The sequence below is a fragment of the Balaenoptera musculus genome, chromosome 3 (genome assembly GCF_009873245.2).
Source record: "Balaenoptera musculus isolate JJ_BM4_2016_0621 chromosome 3, mBalMus1.pri.v3, whole genome shotgun sequence".
Lineage (NCBI taxonomy): Eukaryota > Metazoa > Chordata > Mammalia > Artiodactyla > Balaenopteridae > Balaenoptera > Balaenoptera musculus.
The window spans coordinates 8,873,629-8,891,274 of NC_045787.1; the positions used below are offsets into that span (position 1 = coordinate 8,873,629).

Below are 17,646 nucleotides of genomic sequence, written 5' to 3' on the forward strand. Positions count from 1 at the left end.
TGCTCGGTTTCAATCCCCCCTTTTCTTTGATGTGCATCAATCCTGAGGAGAACAGGAGTGGGACAAGAAAGGGATTGAAGTTTTGGGTAGAGAGGTTCATCATAAATTGTGGGCGTGGGACTCGGTTTTAGGGGTCTTGGTCTCCGTGTGGGGCAGTTTCTTTCTGGCCGGCATCACAGCGGAATGTTCTCAGGCTGGGCCAGCATGGCAGGCCCCCCTTTGCGCATTTGGCCTCATCATCTTGAGGGAAGTCCCTCCTGTGAGCCTCTCTGTCCTCATCTGTGAAATGGGAGTAATGACTTCTTCCCCACCTCCCTGAGGATGAAATACATCACTTTGTAAACTCTCTGGGGCTACACATATTTAAGGAATTACCGAACTGAATTCCTTGCGACTAATATCTAGTTGTTTTCCCCCTCACTCTAAAATGGAATCAATGATCATTGTTAGGGCGCACACGCCTCATTGGGTTATTGTGACAATAAAATGAGAAAATGTATGTGAAGCACGCACCCAGGGCCAGGCGCAGAGGGAGCATCTCGAACAGTGGGAGATGCTGTTGTCGCCGTTATTTAATTTCATTATCTTAGTTTATTTTGTTTTTGTTCTTGGCACTGGGTTCAGCCGGTCTTGCTCGGCCCTACGAGCTCCCAGAGAAGCGGCATCCCCTCCCGTCTCAGTATCTTGAGGACCACATTAAAATCCTTCCAGGCACTAGCCTGGGCTAGTAGCTCTGTGTAGACAACTTGCTTCTTTTTGTAAATAAACCTTCATTTGGGGATAAGTTTAGGTGTATGGAAAAGCGACAGAGATAGTAGAGACAGCACCCACAGAGCCCCGACTCAGCACCGCCCCCCACCCCCCAACCATGTTAGCATCTTACCGAGAGGCAGAAACTGCACAATACAAGTCACTAAAGTCCAGACTTTATCCAGATGTCACCAGTTCTTCCACAGATGGCCCCTTTCTGTTCCAGCATCCCAGCCAGGCTCCCACACTGAGTTGTCACATGTCCCCAGTCTACTCTGGTCCCCAGTCTACTCTGGTCCCCAGAAGTTGCTCAGTCTTCATGCCTTGTTCATGACTTGGTCTTGACACTGGCCAATGAACACTGGTCCCCCAACCTGAGCCCATCTGTCTTTTTTCCTTGTGATTAGATTGGGGTTACAGGATTTGTTACAAACCTACTTTGGATTGTTTTTTTCTCCTGCTTTAACTGAAGTGTTTTAGGGGATGCTGCAAGAAAAATAAATTCAGTAAGCGAAGACAGAGGCTTCGAAGATGAAAACCTTCTTGGAATTAAAAAAGATCCTAATTAAAATTAATCTCATTGGTTGTGCTTTTGACTCAGTGACAGTTTCATTTTTTAAAAGTGAGATAGCCATTTCCACAGGGTTTATCAATGACATCAGGGAGGGATGGTTCCTCCTAATTTAATGGTGAATAGGATGCTTTTGTGTTTTAGGGGGAGCTTCATCTGCTTTTACTGCTTCTGGATCTAGTTATAATTGAGTGTAAATTAGCAATTCACTTTTACAACCAAAAACTTTTCGATGTCAATCCAGGCATTTTCCCCAATGAGTTAATTTGAATTACAAACTCTCTTGTTTTCAGATTAATTACCTTCTAATCAGTCTGGACCGTGCATGGGCTTTGCTGTCATTTTTTCCCCTGAGTCTGGTAGAGGTTTCAGGCATTTACAGATCACAGAACCTTTCAGATCTCGCGAGAGATGGGCCTGCTTAAGGGCAGTGTGTTCAATGCTGATGTGTTTTTCTTTCTTTTCCCTTAGTTATTTGGATAACAAATTTGGCATTAGGTTTTTGTTTTGTTTTGTTTTTTGTTTTTTATACTGACACATATTCTTTTTTTTTTTAATAGCTACTTTATTTATTTATTTATTTATTTATTTATTTATTTATTTATTGTTGGCTGTGTTGGGTCTCTTAGTTTTCGTGTGAGGGCTTTCTCTAGTTGCGGCAAGCGGGGGCCACTCTTCATCGCGGTGCGCGGGCCTCTCACTATCACGGCCTCTCTTGTTGCGGAGCACAGGCTCCAGACGCGCAGGCTCAGCAGTTGTGGCTCACGGGCCCAGTTGCTCCGCGGCATGTGGGATCTTCCCAGACCAGGGCTCGAACCCGTGTCCCCTGCATTGGCAGGCAGATTCTCAACCACTGCGCCACCAGGGAAGCCCTGGCATTAGGTTTTATATACCCTACCTTTCCTGTTCCCGTCAACGTGAGCACAACCCCATCAAAGTCTAGAATAATCCACATGAGTGCAGACCTCTAGTGCCTCCATTCCTGAACTGTACCTGGTCAGAGCAGAATGGCCAATAGAACCAACTAGGAAATCAGGACCCCTGGTTTCAAATTCCAGCCCCACCATTCAGCCTCTCTATACCCAGGGCCAGTCACCTCCTGCTATGGGCCTGTTTCTTCTGTAAAATTCGGTGAATGTCAGTAGTTACTGCAGGAGGTCATGATGTGGATTGAGTGAGTTCACACTTGACAGCTCTCGGGGGCTCGCCTGGCATGGAGGAAGCCATCAGTCATTGCTGGTTGTCATTGTTATTGGTGACTTTATGTGTTCACTATTATTTGTTAAATGAATGAAAAACTGTGGTATATTTTTCCTTTTGAAAATATCCTTGTGATCAGGTACTTAAACTTTCTTATGGAGGGTGACTCAGGTTTCGTAATCTTGGCGCTGTCGATGTTTGGGGCCAGATAGTTCTTCGTGGTCGGGCTGGCCTGTGGTTTGTAGGATGTTCAGCAGCCTCCCTGGCCTCTGCCCACTAGGTGACTGTAGCACCCCACAGTTTTGATGACCAAAAATATCTCCAGACATTGCCAAACGTCCCATAGTGGGAAAGTGGCCTCTTGTTGAAAACCACTGATATAACTAATGTAAATGGGAAATGAAGAGAAAAGTGAAAAGAAAATCTGACACCTTTTTCAGGGAGCTTTTGAGCGGCCCTCTAAGGCTTTTATTGTTTAACTTATAGAATATTTTCATTTTTTACTATTGCCACTAAGTTACGTTATACTTTTTCCCAGGAAAGTGGGTCACATTTTCTTCTTACAGATGAGTCTGCATGTTTTAAAAGAAAAAACAATATGTGATTGAATGCCTTTCCTGGGTTTGGTACATAGCAATAGGATACTTGCTGAAATGTTTAAACAATTTGCAACAATCTTTTAAAGTCTTCTTACTTCTGTTTGGATTTATCAATATTAAGAAAAACTAAGCCTGTAAAGATCCTAAAATCTGGGTAATTCTTTTGGATTGATGTTTACAGAATCAGGTCATCCTGTGATCATTTTAAAAGCAAAAGGCACAAGCATTACTACATATTAATAGTTAGGATAAAACTGTGTATCTCATTCTCATTTTTTCCAGTGCCGTGTTCTTCTGAACCTGAGTGTCTTTCTGCACCTGGGTTGAATTTCCGAGTTGCAATTTCATAATATTCAATAAGAACTATTTCCTTTTGGAAATAATGAATCATTGAATTGAATGCCCCCCAAACTGTTTAGATTTTCCAATAGTTCATAACCTGTAGGTGCATATCAGCTCTTATCTTACCTTGTTGGGCAGAACGAAATAGTGTCAGAATTACCAGAACTCAGGCTTTTAATAAAATTATAACCAAGTTCTCGGGCTTCCCTGGTGGCTCAGTGGTTAAGAATCCACCTGCCAATGCAGGGGACACGGGTTCGAGCCCTGGTCCGGGAGGATCCCACATGCCGCGGAGCAACTAAGCCCATGTGCCACAGCTACTGAGCCTGTGCTCTAGAGCCCGTGAGCCACAACTGCTGAGCCCACGCTCCACAACTACTGAAGCCCGCGCGCCTAGAGCCCATGCTCTGCAACAAGAGAAGCCATCACAACGAGAAGCCCGCACAACGCAATGAAGAGTAGCCCCCGCTCGCCGCAACTAGAGAATGTCCGCGCACAGCAATGAAGACCCAACGCAGCCAAAAATAAATAAATAAATTTTAAAAATATATATATATAACCAAGTTCTGAACAGCTGATTTATTGGCTGTTTGGTTTTTGGCTTTCCGAGGAGTAACGTCAGCTCTGCTGATGAGATCCCAGGGGTTGGGCATAGGGCTGCAGAGCCTTGTTAATTCAGTGGAATATTAATGCCCCCAAGTGACAGGTGTATTTAATAAATGGCTCTGAGAAGCCGTATGAGGGAAGCCGTGACTATCTCTGAAGAGAAGCAGAACGCGGTGGAGGTTGGCAGGTTCCAGACTGGCTTAAGAGAGCTGGCTCTCATACCTGAGGTGGTGGTGTCATTGCTGCGGCACTTGGGGAGCAAAAACAAGCAAACGGAAGCCTTGAACCTCCCTGGGATTCCGGGCAACAAAGCAGACAGAAAGGAAGGTGTAGGAGGCTCGTTTCATGAACAGAGAGTAGAGGCACTCCCGCTGTACATTGTGTGTTCATCCTTGCCTTAGGCAAGCCCTGACTATGTGTTTCTGGAAAGCCGAAGGATGTGATACCACCAGAGAGGTTTCTTTCTGTTTACAGAGGAAAACATGAATTTTCTGTGACTAAGATGGAATAGTGTCAAGTTACTAGGCAGAGAAATGGCTAAAAATCAGGCATTTCATATTACCAAGGGCACCGTCTTAGCTTGGGCACCCACGAGAGCCAACCGTGAGACAAGGGGGCAAGTGGTTGTTCTGGAAAGTCACCCCTGCAAGCCGGTCAGGGATAAGGAAGCCAGATTGGGAAGACTGGAAGACGAACCCGTGTGAGCTCATTAGCTGGTTACCCTGCAGGCTGTGGGCTTGAGCCCTGCTGAGACCCTCTGAAAGACTGAAACGCCTGAGGGTAGGGTGGGATCACCCGCCCCACCCCCTTCAAGGGCTCTTCCCTGTGACCCTGCATCCTGATTATACCCGAAGTGCCCAAGATACAGGCCACAGATAGCACAGGAGGAGGCCTGTAAGGACCGGTCCACAGTGGTCTTGTGTGACTATCACCAGAGGAAAATGGTGATTCCCTCGGTTCTCGTCCTCCCGAAGAGAAAGAATTCAGTCCAGAGACATAGAGCAGTTTTAAGTAGCAAGAGTTTTTTATTAAGCAAAGCAAAAGTACACTCCGGAGAGAGAGAAGGGGCGCGGGGTTGTTTGGAAACTGGAAGCAGCCCCGCGGTAGGGCTGGGGTTGGTTTTTCAGAGTGGTGGAAAGCCCCTCAGGTCCTGCATCATTTGACTGCCAAGCTGATTGACAGCTTTAGGTTACATAACTTCTTCCTTCTGCGCAGGCGCTTACCCACAGGCACCCGAGCAAAACCCACAGAAGGGTGATGGGTGCAGAAACCGCAACGCTAATTTATTACAAACACAGCGTAATGAACCCCGGGTTACTCTGAGTCACCTTTTAGGCCTTGCTATGCCCTCACCAACCTGTGCTGGCGGTTTTATCTTGTTTGGTGTTGATAAGGCTGGAGACTTAACGGTCCTTGACCACAAAAGGGAGGCTCTCTGGGCATGTTCTAATCACCAGTGTCCAGGTGGGGGAGGGAAAGATGACCCCCGTCCAGGATGCGGCAGGGACCTGCTCATGTCTAACTATCTAACGTGACCAGAAGGGTCTCTCGGCAGGAGGGGGACCAGATTGGGGCTCTGAAGGGTAGATAACATGGGGATGGGGGCTTATAGGTAAATAGGAAAGGAAGTGACGCACCCTGGGCTCTGCCTGACTCCTGCTGGTCCCACAGACCTGGCCTTGACTGTTGGGGGAAAGCGTCCTAAGAATGAGCAATGGAAGGTAGATTGTTTTCCTTTAGTGCCTTTTAGGGTGCTTTCTGCTTCCAGTAACAGAAATCCTGACTTGACAGTGGCTTAAAGAAAGCAGGTGTCTGTCTCACCTCACTGGAAGTCACCATGCAGAGCTTGGCCCTGGACTCCGTGAGGACGTCACAGACCCAGGTTTCTTCCTCTCGTCCACTCAGCTCCACACGGCCCCCCAACCACCTGCCAGTGTGTTGACTGGTCACCTCATGATTGCACGATGGTCACCAAAGCTCCAGGCCTCAGGTTCATCGGTCCCTTCGATCAGGGTGCAACAGCCTTCTCTTTGGGGCTCACTAAGGGAGGCTGGGGGAATGGGGAACAAGATGGCAGGTCATCAAGGTTAGAACTATAATCCTCGATGGGGTGGGGATGTGTGTGATCCCCCCAGGGGACATTTTTGGTTGTCACAACTGGTGGAGTGCTACTGGCATCTAGTGCCCAGAGAACAGGGATGCTGTTAAAAGCCCTACAATCCCCAAAACAAATAGTCATCTGGCCCCAAATGTCAGTATTGCCAAGTTTTGAAACTCAGGGTTAGACCAGTCATGATGCATTGCCTAGAACTGAGTAGCTGCTGCCTTGAATAAAATAGAGGATTCTGTATAGACAGCTCACAGCACTCAACGTGGCAGCAAATGGACTCATTGGCAGGAGCCCAGCCTTTGCACGGCTGGAGCCCTGGGCAAAACAACATGGGGTGGGGGATGAGGATGCCGATCATCTCTTGGGCAGGCGATGGGTACTTTGGCCTTTCAGAGGTACTCTGTATTCTCTGAAAGATATAAGTATAATGTGCTAATCATCAGTACTTGCCTTTCATGATTTAATGACTATGCCCAGGCCTTTAATATTACCCTTAATAGTACTTTCTTAAGGAAGTGAATCCCTCATTTATAGCATGACTCAGATTCTTGAGCTGCATTACAGTCAGAACGGCCTCTGTTCTTTACAGTGTTTGTATTTTCCAAGATGATTTTGAAAAGGAAGTGGCGCACTCAACTTTTGACAGCTGTTCCTTTAGTTTTCCATTAGCATTTGAAAAATGTCTCTTTCAAGCAGCGTTCATTAAGATTTTAATTTTTCAGTTTGCTCCTTTTTTAAGTGACGTGCAACGAATTAAGGTTTAATGTGTCATCTATTTTTTGCAATGACATTTTTACTGCCCCCTTTTCATTTCAGTCCGTTTATAAATTGTACTGTAGCTAATGAGTTCCATCCTGATTTCCAGTTCCCAATAATTACCACTCTTCTAATATGTTAACGTGTCACAGAATTAAGAGCATTACCGGACGAGCTCAGGTGAGCTGGGTCTGCCTCGGCCATGGGGCCACTGAGGGCTATGGGGCAGGGAAGTCGCTGAGACCCCCTGCTGCTCTTATTCGTATTCACCAGCCATCGCATGTCGGACACCCGGGTCTGTGTGGGATGTAAATGCAGAAGCTTCTGCCGGGCCTGGTCCCTGGGTAGACTAGATAATTGCCCTACTTCCCACATTGCTTTGCCAGTGGAAATATGACTAATGGGACTTGAAATCCTGAACGATTTTTAACTGTATATTCGGCTGAGATTGGACCAAGATTAATTGAATAGCAATCCCTGATTAATTTCTATTTTACCACCAAGCTGAAACTTATGAACATTTCATCAAGTTGAGCTGAAGTTTAACTTTGCAATATTAAGAGGAGGCAGTGGCTGGTATGGAGGAGATTTATTAAGGAAGTGACCAGTGTAAGGGAGACCGTGAGGATGTAGGAGATGCAGCCTCTGTCCTCCAGAAAGACAGAACCGATGGGAGATATATATTAAGAGATTTATTTTAGGGAATTGGCTCACGTGATTTGGGGGGTTGGTAAGCCCGGAATCTGTAGGACAGGCCAGCGGGCTGGAGACTTGGGCAGGAGTGGATGCTGCAGTCTTCAGGCTGAATTCTTTCTTCTCCAGGAAACTTCAACTTTTGCTCCTAAGACCCTGGACAAGGCTCACCCACATTTTGGGTGGTAATCTGGACTTAAAGTCAACCAGTTGTGGATGCTACCGCACCTACAAAACACCTTCACGGCGCACCTGGATTAGTGCTGGGTTAAGTCCCTGAGTACTAGACCCTGGCCCTGTTGACATAGAAAAGTGTCACAGAGGAAGAGCCCCCCTGCAGGATGGTGGGAAGTGCAGGCAGCTGAGGGTCAGGACCCAGGTCTGAGCACTTCTCACTTACCAGCTTCGAGGTCTCCAGCAGTGCCCTCAGCCACTGGGACCACCATCCATTCTGTAACAAACGTTTATTAAATGCATGCCTCCTACCAGCCAGAACTGTATGTATTAAGGAAGCAAAAATGACTTAAGTTTTTGCTTAAACTGCCTCTGTCCTGGAGAAGCCCACGACCCACGACCAACTAACCACCAGCACGAAAAGTGAGGGACCACACGTTTCCTGTAAGATAAGATCCATAATCGTCCCCACAAGAGATCTTGGAGGAAAAAGGGAGATGATAAATAAATAGGACACTGAATGCTTTGCCCGTGAGTTACTGTTAGTATTTTTAGAACATTCTAGTAGCATCTGCCAAGTGTTACAAAGCACCTTTGTGGTCTGATCGTGTCTCCATTGCTGGAAAGCCATGAAATCTTATTTCTATAAAAAGATTCCACGATTTAGGTGCTGAGTTTAGGGGGTTTTATTTAGGAAAGATAAACCATTAAGTGGAGCACTTAAAGGTTGGTTGTGTTACAATAGTAAACGCAACAGGTGTCGGTCAGGTGTGGGTTCATCCAGGTGGCCCAGCTCCAGGGTAGAGTCTTGTTAGAAGGCTTTGGAAGTTTCGCTTTTGATCCATTTCACTGTCTTTTCGTTTTCTGCCTGTGGAAGGGAGGTCTTAGTGCATCCACCCATTCCTGTTTCTACTTTGCGGTTTTCAGGGGCAGATGTCCACGCCAGGGACCCTCACCGCAGGATGTCGTGCCAGGAGTGGGCTACTTACACGGGACGGTTTGAAGCGGTCCACGTCATCCAGAGGCTGCTGGAGCGACCCTGCCCAGAGCAGTTTGGGGAACAGTACAAGCCAGAGCTGCCGCTGGCCCCCGAGGCGGGTCCGAAGCCTGCGGGCTCCAAGAACTGCTTGCAGAGGCTCACCGAGTTTGTGCGGTCCATACTGACCTCCCGCTTGCGCCAAGGCCTGGAGGATGGGGGCGTCCTGGACCACATGGTCAGGATGACCACGAGCCTCTACAGCCCCGCCGTGGCCGTCGTCTGCCAGACCATGTGCCCCGAGAACCCCCCCTGTGTGGGGAAAAGGCGGCTGGCGGTGCAGGAGATCCTGGCGGCACGGGGGGACCTGGCCACGCAAGCCCAAGAGAGGGACAAAGCGGAGGGCACCGAGCAGCGATTCCGGACCTCCCAGGCCGCGGGGGTCTCCAGAGAGGGGGCCCCCAGAGCCAGCTCCACGTCTTCCCAGCTGCCAGCTGCCCCGCGGAAGGCCAGCCTCCTGTCCCTGCAGCTGCTGCGGCGGAGCAGCGTGCGGCCGGGCGTGGTCATCCCCAAGGTGCGCGTCAGCAAGGCGCCGGCGCCCACCTTCCAGCCCGAGCGGGCGCCGAAGGGCAGCACCAAGGACAGCGCCCACCTGCAGCTCCCCAAGTGGCGGTACAAGGAGGCCAAGGAGGAAAGAAGGAAGGCGGAAGAGGCAGAGAAGCAGCGACTGGCCACGGCGCAGAAGGAGAAGCGGGCACCGTCCTGGAGGAAAAGGACGTGAGGTGGGGGGGGGGGGGGGTGGCTGGCGCGGGGAGGAAGGACGCAGAGCGCGGCCGGGGATGAGATGCTGCCCGGAGCCCCAGAGGCGGTGGCGGGGAGGCCGGGTGGGCTCCTCCCTGGGAAGGAAGCGCCTCCGCCTGGCCCTTGCCTTTTACGCACCACACGTCCCTGTGCCCGCAGGCTCCTTCGGGCCCGAGAAAACGTTTGTGTTTGTTCAGGCTGCACCCAAGAGTGAATTGGGCATAGCGCTAATCGATTTGCCTAAAACCAGGTTCCCCTAGCAGTCAGTACACTTAGTGGGCGTTTTACCTAAAAGTTTATCTTTAGAACCTCAGTTAAGAAATTTCAGAAGGGCATTTTCTGTATAATTTTGTATTTTTAATCACAGTCAGATGTGCAGCACTTTACCAGCCCCATACAGAGATGGGGCTCTTTGTACTTAGGATGGTTTTAATGCATTTGTCTGAAGACCCTTTGTTTAAAGTACCGTTTCTAGCAATAATTACTTGTGATATCCCTATGATTTCACACAGAATTTGTGGCATTCTCCCCCCTTTTGCTGTTTGTTTGGGTCTTTGCCTTTCCATCTCACGTGGGTGCCCATGAGCACCGCATGTTCTTAGTTGGGTTAAGTGATGCAGAATATTTCTTTCCATCTGATGGAGGTATTTACTTTACAGCAAAATGATCAAGTAAGATAGAGGAATCAGATTTCCCTGTACATCCAGTGCTAAAAAATGATGAAAACCCGGTTGTCAAAGTAGGAGACTGCGTAGAGAAGCACGTGTTTATTGCTAGAACTAAACTCATTTTAAGCAAGGGATGTTAGATAAACTGTATACAAAGTCTTGAACATATTCAAAAATAGATATTGACATAAAAAAAGTATTTAAGAAAATAGGGGCAAATTTAATAATTATTACTGGAAATACAAAAGTAAGTTATGTGCTCTTAGGTAAATTGAATTCAGATATCCTTAAAATGTAAAAAAGATGCAAAAAGCATAAGGAACCCACAGTTCTGCAGACTGCTGAAATGGGGGCAGGCGTAAATTTTTAGAGAAATAGGGATTAGAACTGAATATTAAGCAAACGTGTTTTAGGCAAATTTGCCTGGAGTGAGCTGGGTTGCTTCCTCCTCCTGACTCAATTCCAAGGAATCCCTGGTGTGGAATTAACTTTCTTTTTTCCTTTGATGACTGCCCCTGATGTTCAGTTCACCCTCATGGTGACTTTGTTGACTTTCCAAGATGTCGGGACTTTGGCAGAGCATGTATGTGATTTGCCCCGGGCCCTGAGCTCTCCGAGGGAGTTATCTCCAAAGCACTGAGAAATTCTAATGAATCTCTGGCCATCCGGGTTGCAGAGTCTCTCTCACGTATGCACTACCAACAGCACTTTATTTAAATATTATCCTGTTCAGAAGCCATAGATTTAAAATATTACAGACCAGTTTGGAAGCTCTTTATTATAAACCTAGATTCGCAGGGGAAATCGCACTCCCTGGCTATGCGGTAAAGAACACCTGTCTGTCTCATTATGTGGGCGGGGTAGCGCCGGCTCCCCCTCTTCCCCCCCATCCTTCAGAATTGAGCATCTCACACTCACCTTCCCCAGAATCTCAATAAACAGACCGTCAGGCTGCACCCAGACTGGTGGGAGACGGGCGTGACGATAACACAGCTCTTAAAGTCAGATTTTAGTGAGTTCCTCCCTCATCCCAGAAGGGCGCAAGAAGAATGGCACAGAGGTCTGGACCCACTTTGAGCATCACTGATATAGTTGGCTGTTGGGTCACTTTCGTGCCTAAGAGTTGAGGTTGGCCAAGTCCCCTTGGATGAGATGAAGGCTGGTCCCCGAGGTGGAGAGAAACACCCGTTTCCCTGACAGTCCAATCCATATCCTTTGAGATCATTTTTGTGTTTATGTATTTTCGTTGCTTTGAATGGTTGGCTGCATTTTTCTCACCAAGGGTTCAGCCCTCCTCCCTCCCCTCCAGTGTCGGTCAGGGATGGGGCACTGATGAGCAATGTCCCCCCCCCAGCTCTGTCACCATATACATTCCCTGCTGACCCCTTTGCCTCCTTTTTTCCTTATTTGCTTTTTCTTTGTTTTGCCTGTTTCCTGCTCCAGATTTAGCTAAATGCCTTGATCATCCCTGGCCCCACTACTCTGAGATCTAAAAAGGGCGGAAGAGCAAGGCAATGCTGAGAGATCAACAGTGTCCCTGTGGAATTATCATGTCGTGCCCTCCAAACACCCAAGAGTGAATGAACAGCAGATTCCGCCAGCTGCTTCCGTGCAGAATGTTGGCACAACTCCCCCACCTCCACCCCGCACTTTCCCCCTTTTTTCTCTTTCGGGAGGGAGACTTGGTTTGCTCTCCTAACAGGCGATAGCACCGCCCTGCCGTACAGAGCAGGCGGGATCCGGTGTCTGCTTGCGCTCCTGATGTCTATTAACTGTAAATAGTGAATCTCAACTTGACAGGTACCCTCTCAGGGATTTATATATAAATACAGTTAGGGGAAAAGCTGAAGTCTATTTTAATACTTTTTAGCATCTGAGTGCGTTATGATTAAACTAGATAGAAGAAATATTTCTAAGACAATGTCAGTGCTGCTGTTTTCTGGGGAGAGGCCTGGGAATCACCCCTCGTGTTGAGATTTCTTGATTAGTAGAAACTCGGGACTCTGGCAGCTGAAATGGCTTTGGAGTGGATGTGAAGTCACTTCAGTGCCTCTCAGTTGCCTCTTGTGGATGTGAACCCTTGTATCAAAAAAAAAAAAAAATTCAGCCTTTATGTACGTAGAGACGGCTGTGACAGCACAGATGGACCATTCATCGCTTTCACCTCTACAGCTGCTTCCTCCCTATCTGATCCAGGGGTGTGTGGTGTGACGGTGACAGTGTTTTCTATCTGCTTATGTGAATCGTGTTCTACAGTCAGCCGAGCGCCAAGCTCACCGCTGGGAGGGGGGAGGGAAAAGCTGGAATGACCGCGGTGTTCAGAGACTTCGCGTGTCCTTGGCTACCTTTGAGAAATGCAACACACGACATTGTGGACCTTCGTGACTTTTTCTGCAGCACCTCCCCACGAGCTCCTGGTGGCACTAGAGGCCTCAGAAATAGGGTCGGAAATTGCAGTAGTTCGTCATCTCAACTTCGGGCACTCCTGCTACTCGCTCATTCTGCAGTGGGGGACAGAGTTCGTGATGTCAGTTGGAAAGTGGGATTTGTGGATGCAGGGTGACCAGTCCAGGCCGCCTCTGCCCACTTCCTTCCGTGCTGCGGGCGGCCAGGTCTCTGGAAGTCCACTGGGTGGAGATGAGGCTGTGAAACAATCCCGTGAGGTGGGCCACACCCCAGTCCTGAAGTGGATGCAAAGCCTGCTGTCTCCAGGGAAGAATCATGGGTACCGAGTTACTATGAAGAAAAGCACCCCTGAGGGGTCGTTAAACGAGCTAAGACTAAGAAGTAGGGACGATCTGACTCTTGCAGCCTCTGGCAGGATCACTGTATTCCCCGCTCGTCCACGCTGCGTTAAGGCGGAGACTGTCTTCTCATCATTCACTGGAGCTTGCTCCGCGAAAGGAGTCCTAGCCCTGACGGATGTCAGGTGCAGTGCTTACCCCCAGGTTCACTTGGAGACCTGTGCTCGCTCATTTCCCATCCTGATACAATGCAGGTACTCGCTGCAGTGCTAAGATTATCAGGAACTGTTTTAAGCTGCTAGTTGAAATCCGTCTTTTGTAGGATGAGGTGCTGACACTTTTTCTTTTTCACAGTATTTGGGGAAATCCTAACGCGCTACCCAAGTATTCCCTCGCGAGCCTTTCCGTCCCACGTGGGTAACTGTTTGGATTCTGCATTCGGCTGTGGGTGCCCGGCTCACAGGATCCCTCAGGGCTCTGGTCTGTGTGTCTGGTTTCCTTGGCGGCAGGCTCACGCTGGGCCCCTTTCAGCCGGGCCTGGCGGACCATGGTCTTCTGGGGAAGGAATGGCAGAAGACCCATCACGCCTGATGCTCATAAAACAACAAAGTCCCATTTGCGACAACAGCTGGCATTGGGCACATAATCACGGCAGCGGGAGGGAGGGCTGTTGCCACGAAGAACTTAACAGCAAACCAGCTCTTCCTGCAAACGCTGGTTGCCGCCCTCTCCATGCGTTTAGACTTTGTTTCAGACGTCCGTGTGACGCTTGAATCAGCTACTTGTGGCTGTGCCCTTGAATCCACATGTTTCTTCATTAACATTTAAAATAAGTGGCTAAAAAAATTCCTCTGGAGGTTTTTTATTTTAAAGAAATAGAAAAAAACAAAAAACCACCACTGCCTGGTTTGATGTAGCTCATTTCTGAGGGACTCAGTTGAATGCCAGGGCTGCGTGCAAAGTCTCTCCTTCCCCTGACCCAGCCTGAACTAAGGCTCATGTGAAAGGCACAGCCCTGCGGTGCTCTGATGGTCCTCAGCTGCAAGTGGAGGTGTGTGATGTGATGTGATGAGTGCACACACACACACACACACACACACACAGGAAGGAGTCCGGGCTTTGTGCTCACAGACGGGACTGCCATTGTGGGTCCCAGTAATGTCTGGTGTGACCTGATTGGATGGCATGTAGTGGAGGGTGGGACAGCCCAAGACCCCCACTGGGAGGACTCCAGTGTGTCCACTGCGGCACAGGACACAGCCAGTGTGTCATAACGCAGGTCTTGTCGAAAGGTGGTGTTGGCCAGGGCGGCTCATGTAGGAGCTCCTGGGCGAGGTTGTGTAGCCGGGCCTGGGCCGTCGCTCTGCTGTTGGCTGCCTCCTTGGCATGGAGGGGCAGAATCCAGAGGGGATGCTTGGGGACCTCCACCAGGCATTCACCCCATGGCACCAGGCTAACCACAGAATCAGCGTCTTACCCTGCGGAGGCACTGAGATCTTCCCAAGTCTGCCCAAGTATCAGTACTCTAATTAATCAACGCTAACACAGTTTGGTTTTTGAGAGAATCATTTCATCATAATGGGACACCTTTATATTGTTTTTGAAGAACATGAAGACAAGAAACAAAATGAAGCCAGCGGTTGCAGGCACGGCAGTGGCCTGTGTTGATTCGATGCTTTATGAAATTTTGGGAGGTCGCATTGAAGCACTTTAACACCAGTTTTTGAGCAGAAGTTCTAGAAGCTGGTTTGGAACCTCACAGCTCTGTCAAACAGGATGAAAACCAGGAAAGGATGCTATAAACCTGGCCATGTTACCAGCAACCCTGTGAGCCTCTCGGCCATCCTAAGGAATTTGAATACTAGACCCCATTCAAACAAACAGGCAAAGCTAATCTCATTGAAATTCTCTTCATTCAAATCCTTGTTCTGCCTCACATGTATTGGGTGTCTGAGAATGTGTATTTTTAACAAGGGTGACTAAGAAAATTGTATGGACTCTGCACAGGTGCCAGGTTTCAGGTTATGTCATGTTGGTATAAGCTTTGTTTTCTGAATGTAAAACTATTTTCATTGTCATTTCTAAAAATCCCGTAGATTTCCGGATATTGTAAAAATGTTGAATAAGGATATAGGTGTGTAAATTTCATAGTGTTTTATTTTGAGGTGAGAGTTTTGTTACAGTTTATAAAAGATATTTTTCTATTTAGACCTCAGGGCTATTTGGGGACCTACAAATAAATGTGACCCCAGCAGTTTCAATTCTTGATATCCAAACGGTTAATAATCATCTTTAAGTTAAATAGGATATATTATTCAGCAGAAAGAATGTGTCTTTCCCTTTTAGCTTCTCTTTTAACAAACTCTGTATCTAAAGTTTAAAACGTGTAGCAAAAAGGATGTGGGTCATGTAAAAATGTGGGGAAATTGTGGCTACGGAATTTAAAATCACTTGTGAAATAAAGTCTTATGGTACAACGGTGTGATACTTGGATAAACCTAAGTGTGTGTACATTAGAAAATGATACAACGATACCAGTGTTTTAAATGTTACTTATTTTGATCGAAATAGGCGTGCACTTCCTTCATCTGACATGCTTTTATTTTTCACGTTTCAAAAGTAAGACTTTTAAATTCATGAGCTATCTGTGAATACCTCTGCACGTGTTAAAATAATCTTTTTACATTCTGCCTCTTCTCAGAAGTACCCACTGGTAGGGAGGCATCCTTCAGCTGTGTTTCTGTGGATTTATTTACCTGTGTATATAGAAACAAATTTAGTTTTGTTATTTATTTATTATTATTATATAATACGTTATATATTATATAATATAATATACATTATATAATTTTTTTTGCCTTGTTAATCTCTGTCATTTTTTTTTAAACACCTTTATTGGAGTATAATTGCTTTACAATGGTGTGTTAGTTTCTGCTTTATAACAAAGTGAATCAGTTATACATATACATATGTTCCCATATCTCTTCCCTCTTGCATCTCCCTCCCTCCCACCCTCCCTATCCCACCCCTCTAGGGGGTCACAAAGCACAGAGCTGATCTCCCTGTGCTATGCGGTTGCTTCCCACTAGCTAGCTATTTTACTATAATTTATTTTTGTTCGTTTAGTTTATTTTTTATTAGTTGATTTACAATGTTGCATTAGTTTTAGGTGTACAGCAAAGTGATTCAGATATAGATACACTTTTTCAGTATAAAGTATATATATATATACTTTTTCAGATTCTTTTCCATTATAGGTTATTACAAGATACTGAGTATAGTTCCCTGTGCTATACAGTAGGTCCTTGTTGTTCATCTGTTTTAAATGTAGTAGTGTGTATCCGTTAATCCCAAGCTTCTAATTTCTCTCTCTGCCCCTTTCCCTTTAGTAATCATAAGTTTGTCTTTCATGTCTGTGGGTCTATTTCTGTTCTGTAAATAAGTTCATTTGTATCATTTTTTTTTTAGGTTCCACATATAAGTGATATCATGATATTTGTCATTTCTCTGTTTGCAATAGAAATATATTTTTAATGTTTTCTCCCCTTCGCATGATGTACAGGTAAGATAGTGTGGTATATACAGTTTCACCCAGTGTTCTTGTTGATTGCTGTGTAGTATTCCTCAGGAGAGCTGCACTGTGGTACATTTAACCATGACCTCATGATGGACTATTACAGTATTTTCAGTTCTTACCACTTGTAAGTAATGAAGAGCCTTCATCTGACTTACCTATTTGTATACACAAGTGAATGTTTCTCTAAGACAAGCGTGTAGAAGTGGGACTTGCCAGGTAGAAGGGAAGATGAATTTTATTTCAGTAGTCACTGCTGTGTTGCCCTTTTCAAAGCCTGATGAATATTCACCTGTCAGCAATGGACAAAAGAGGCCCCTTTCCCCCTGCAGCAGCACTTGCTGTTTGCCAGTCTGATGGTTAAGAAATTGTATCTCATTTTAATTGCCCCAGTTACTGGTGAAGTAGAGCATCTTTTCATGTGTGTTTTGACCATTTTTATTTCCTGTTTTAAAATTTTCTTATATATATATCTGTTTCTCATTTTAAAAAAATTACCCTTTGGTGTCATTTTTGCTGATTTATAGGAGTTTGCTATAAATTTTGAGTCAGTTCTTTGACACATACGGCATTTTTTTTCTCCCATTTTATCACTTACCTTTAAGGTATCTTGTGTAAAAGTCTTAAATTTTGATTTAGTCAAACTTGCCAAACTTTTTAGTTTATATTTGCATTTCTTATTTAAGAAGGCCTTTCCTACCCCAAATCAACATTTTTCTTCTATAGTTTTATCTAATGATTTGTAGCTACTTTTTAAAAAGACATTCATACACAATTCATCTTTTCAGTAAGTTTAGATGGGACTGAAGTCAAACAGCTCCTATTTATTTGGGAAGTTCTATTCAGCAATTGAAAAATCTGAAGTCTGACACGTTAAAAACCATAATTTTAGTCATTAAATTCTACTCATCCAGAATCATAATTATTAAGGGAGGACCTACATAGGAAGTCAAATTTTAAATAAAGTTTTGTTCTAGGCCAAGATTGTTATTGGAGATTATTTGTATTTATTTTTGTGAAAGACAAATTACGTGAAGGTAATATACAAGGAACTGTCCTTATTAGAAAATCTGAGAACTAGG

General features: G+C 46.1%; 1 protein-coding gene across 5 annotated transcripts in view; it reads left to right on the forward strand.

Annotated features, from left to right (window-relative positions):
• ANKRD33B (ankyrin repeat domain 33B) overlaps positions 1-15,467 on the forward strand; it is an 84,682-nt gene extending 69,215 nt beyond the window's left edge. For 2 of the 5 annotated variants that reach the window (XM_036848158.1, XM_036848160.1), the window contains 2 exons: positions 8,729-9,559; positions 10,773-15,467. In XM_036848158.1, the coding sequence (XP_036704053.1) occupies positions 8,729-9,558 (830 nt within the window). In that variant the 3' untranslated portion in view covers position 9,559; positions 10,773-15,467. The remainder of the gene's footprint in view (positions 1-8,728; positions 9,560-10,772) is intronic. The other 3 variants (XR_005019397.1, XR_005019398.1, XM_036848159.1) reach the window with 3 other exon arrangements.
• Positions 15,468-17,646: the final 2,179 nt, after the last annotated feature.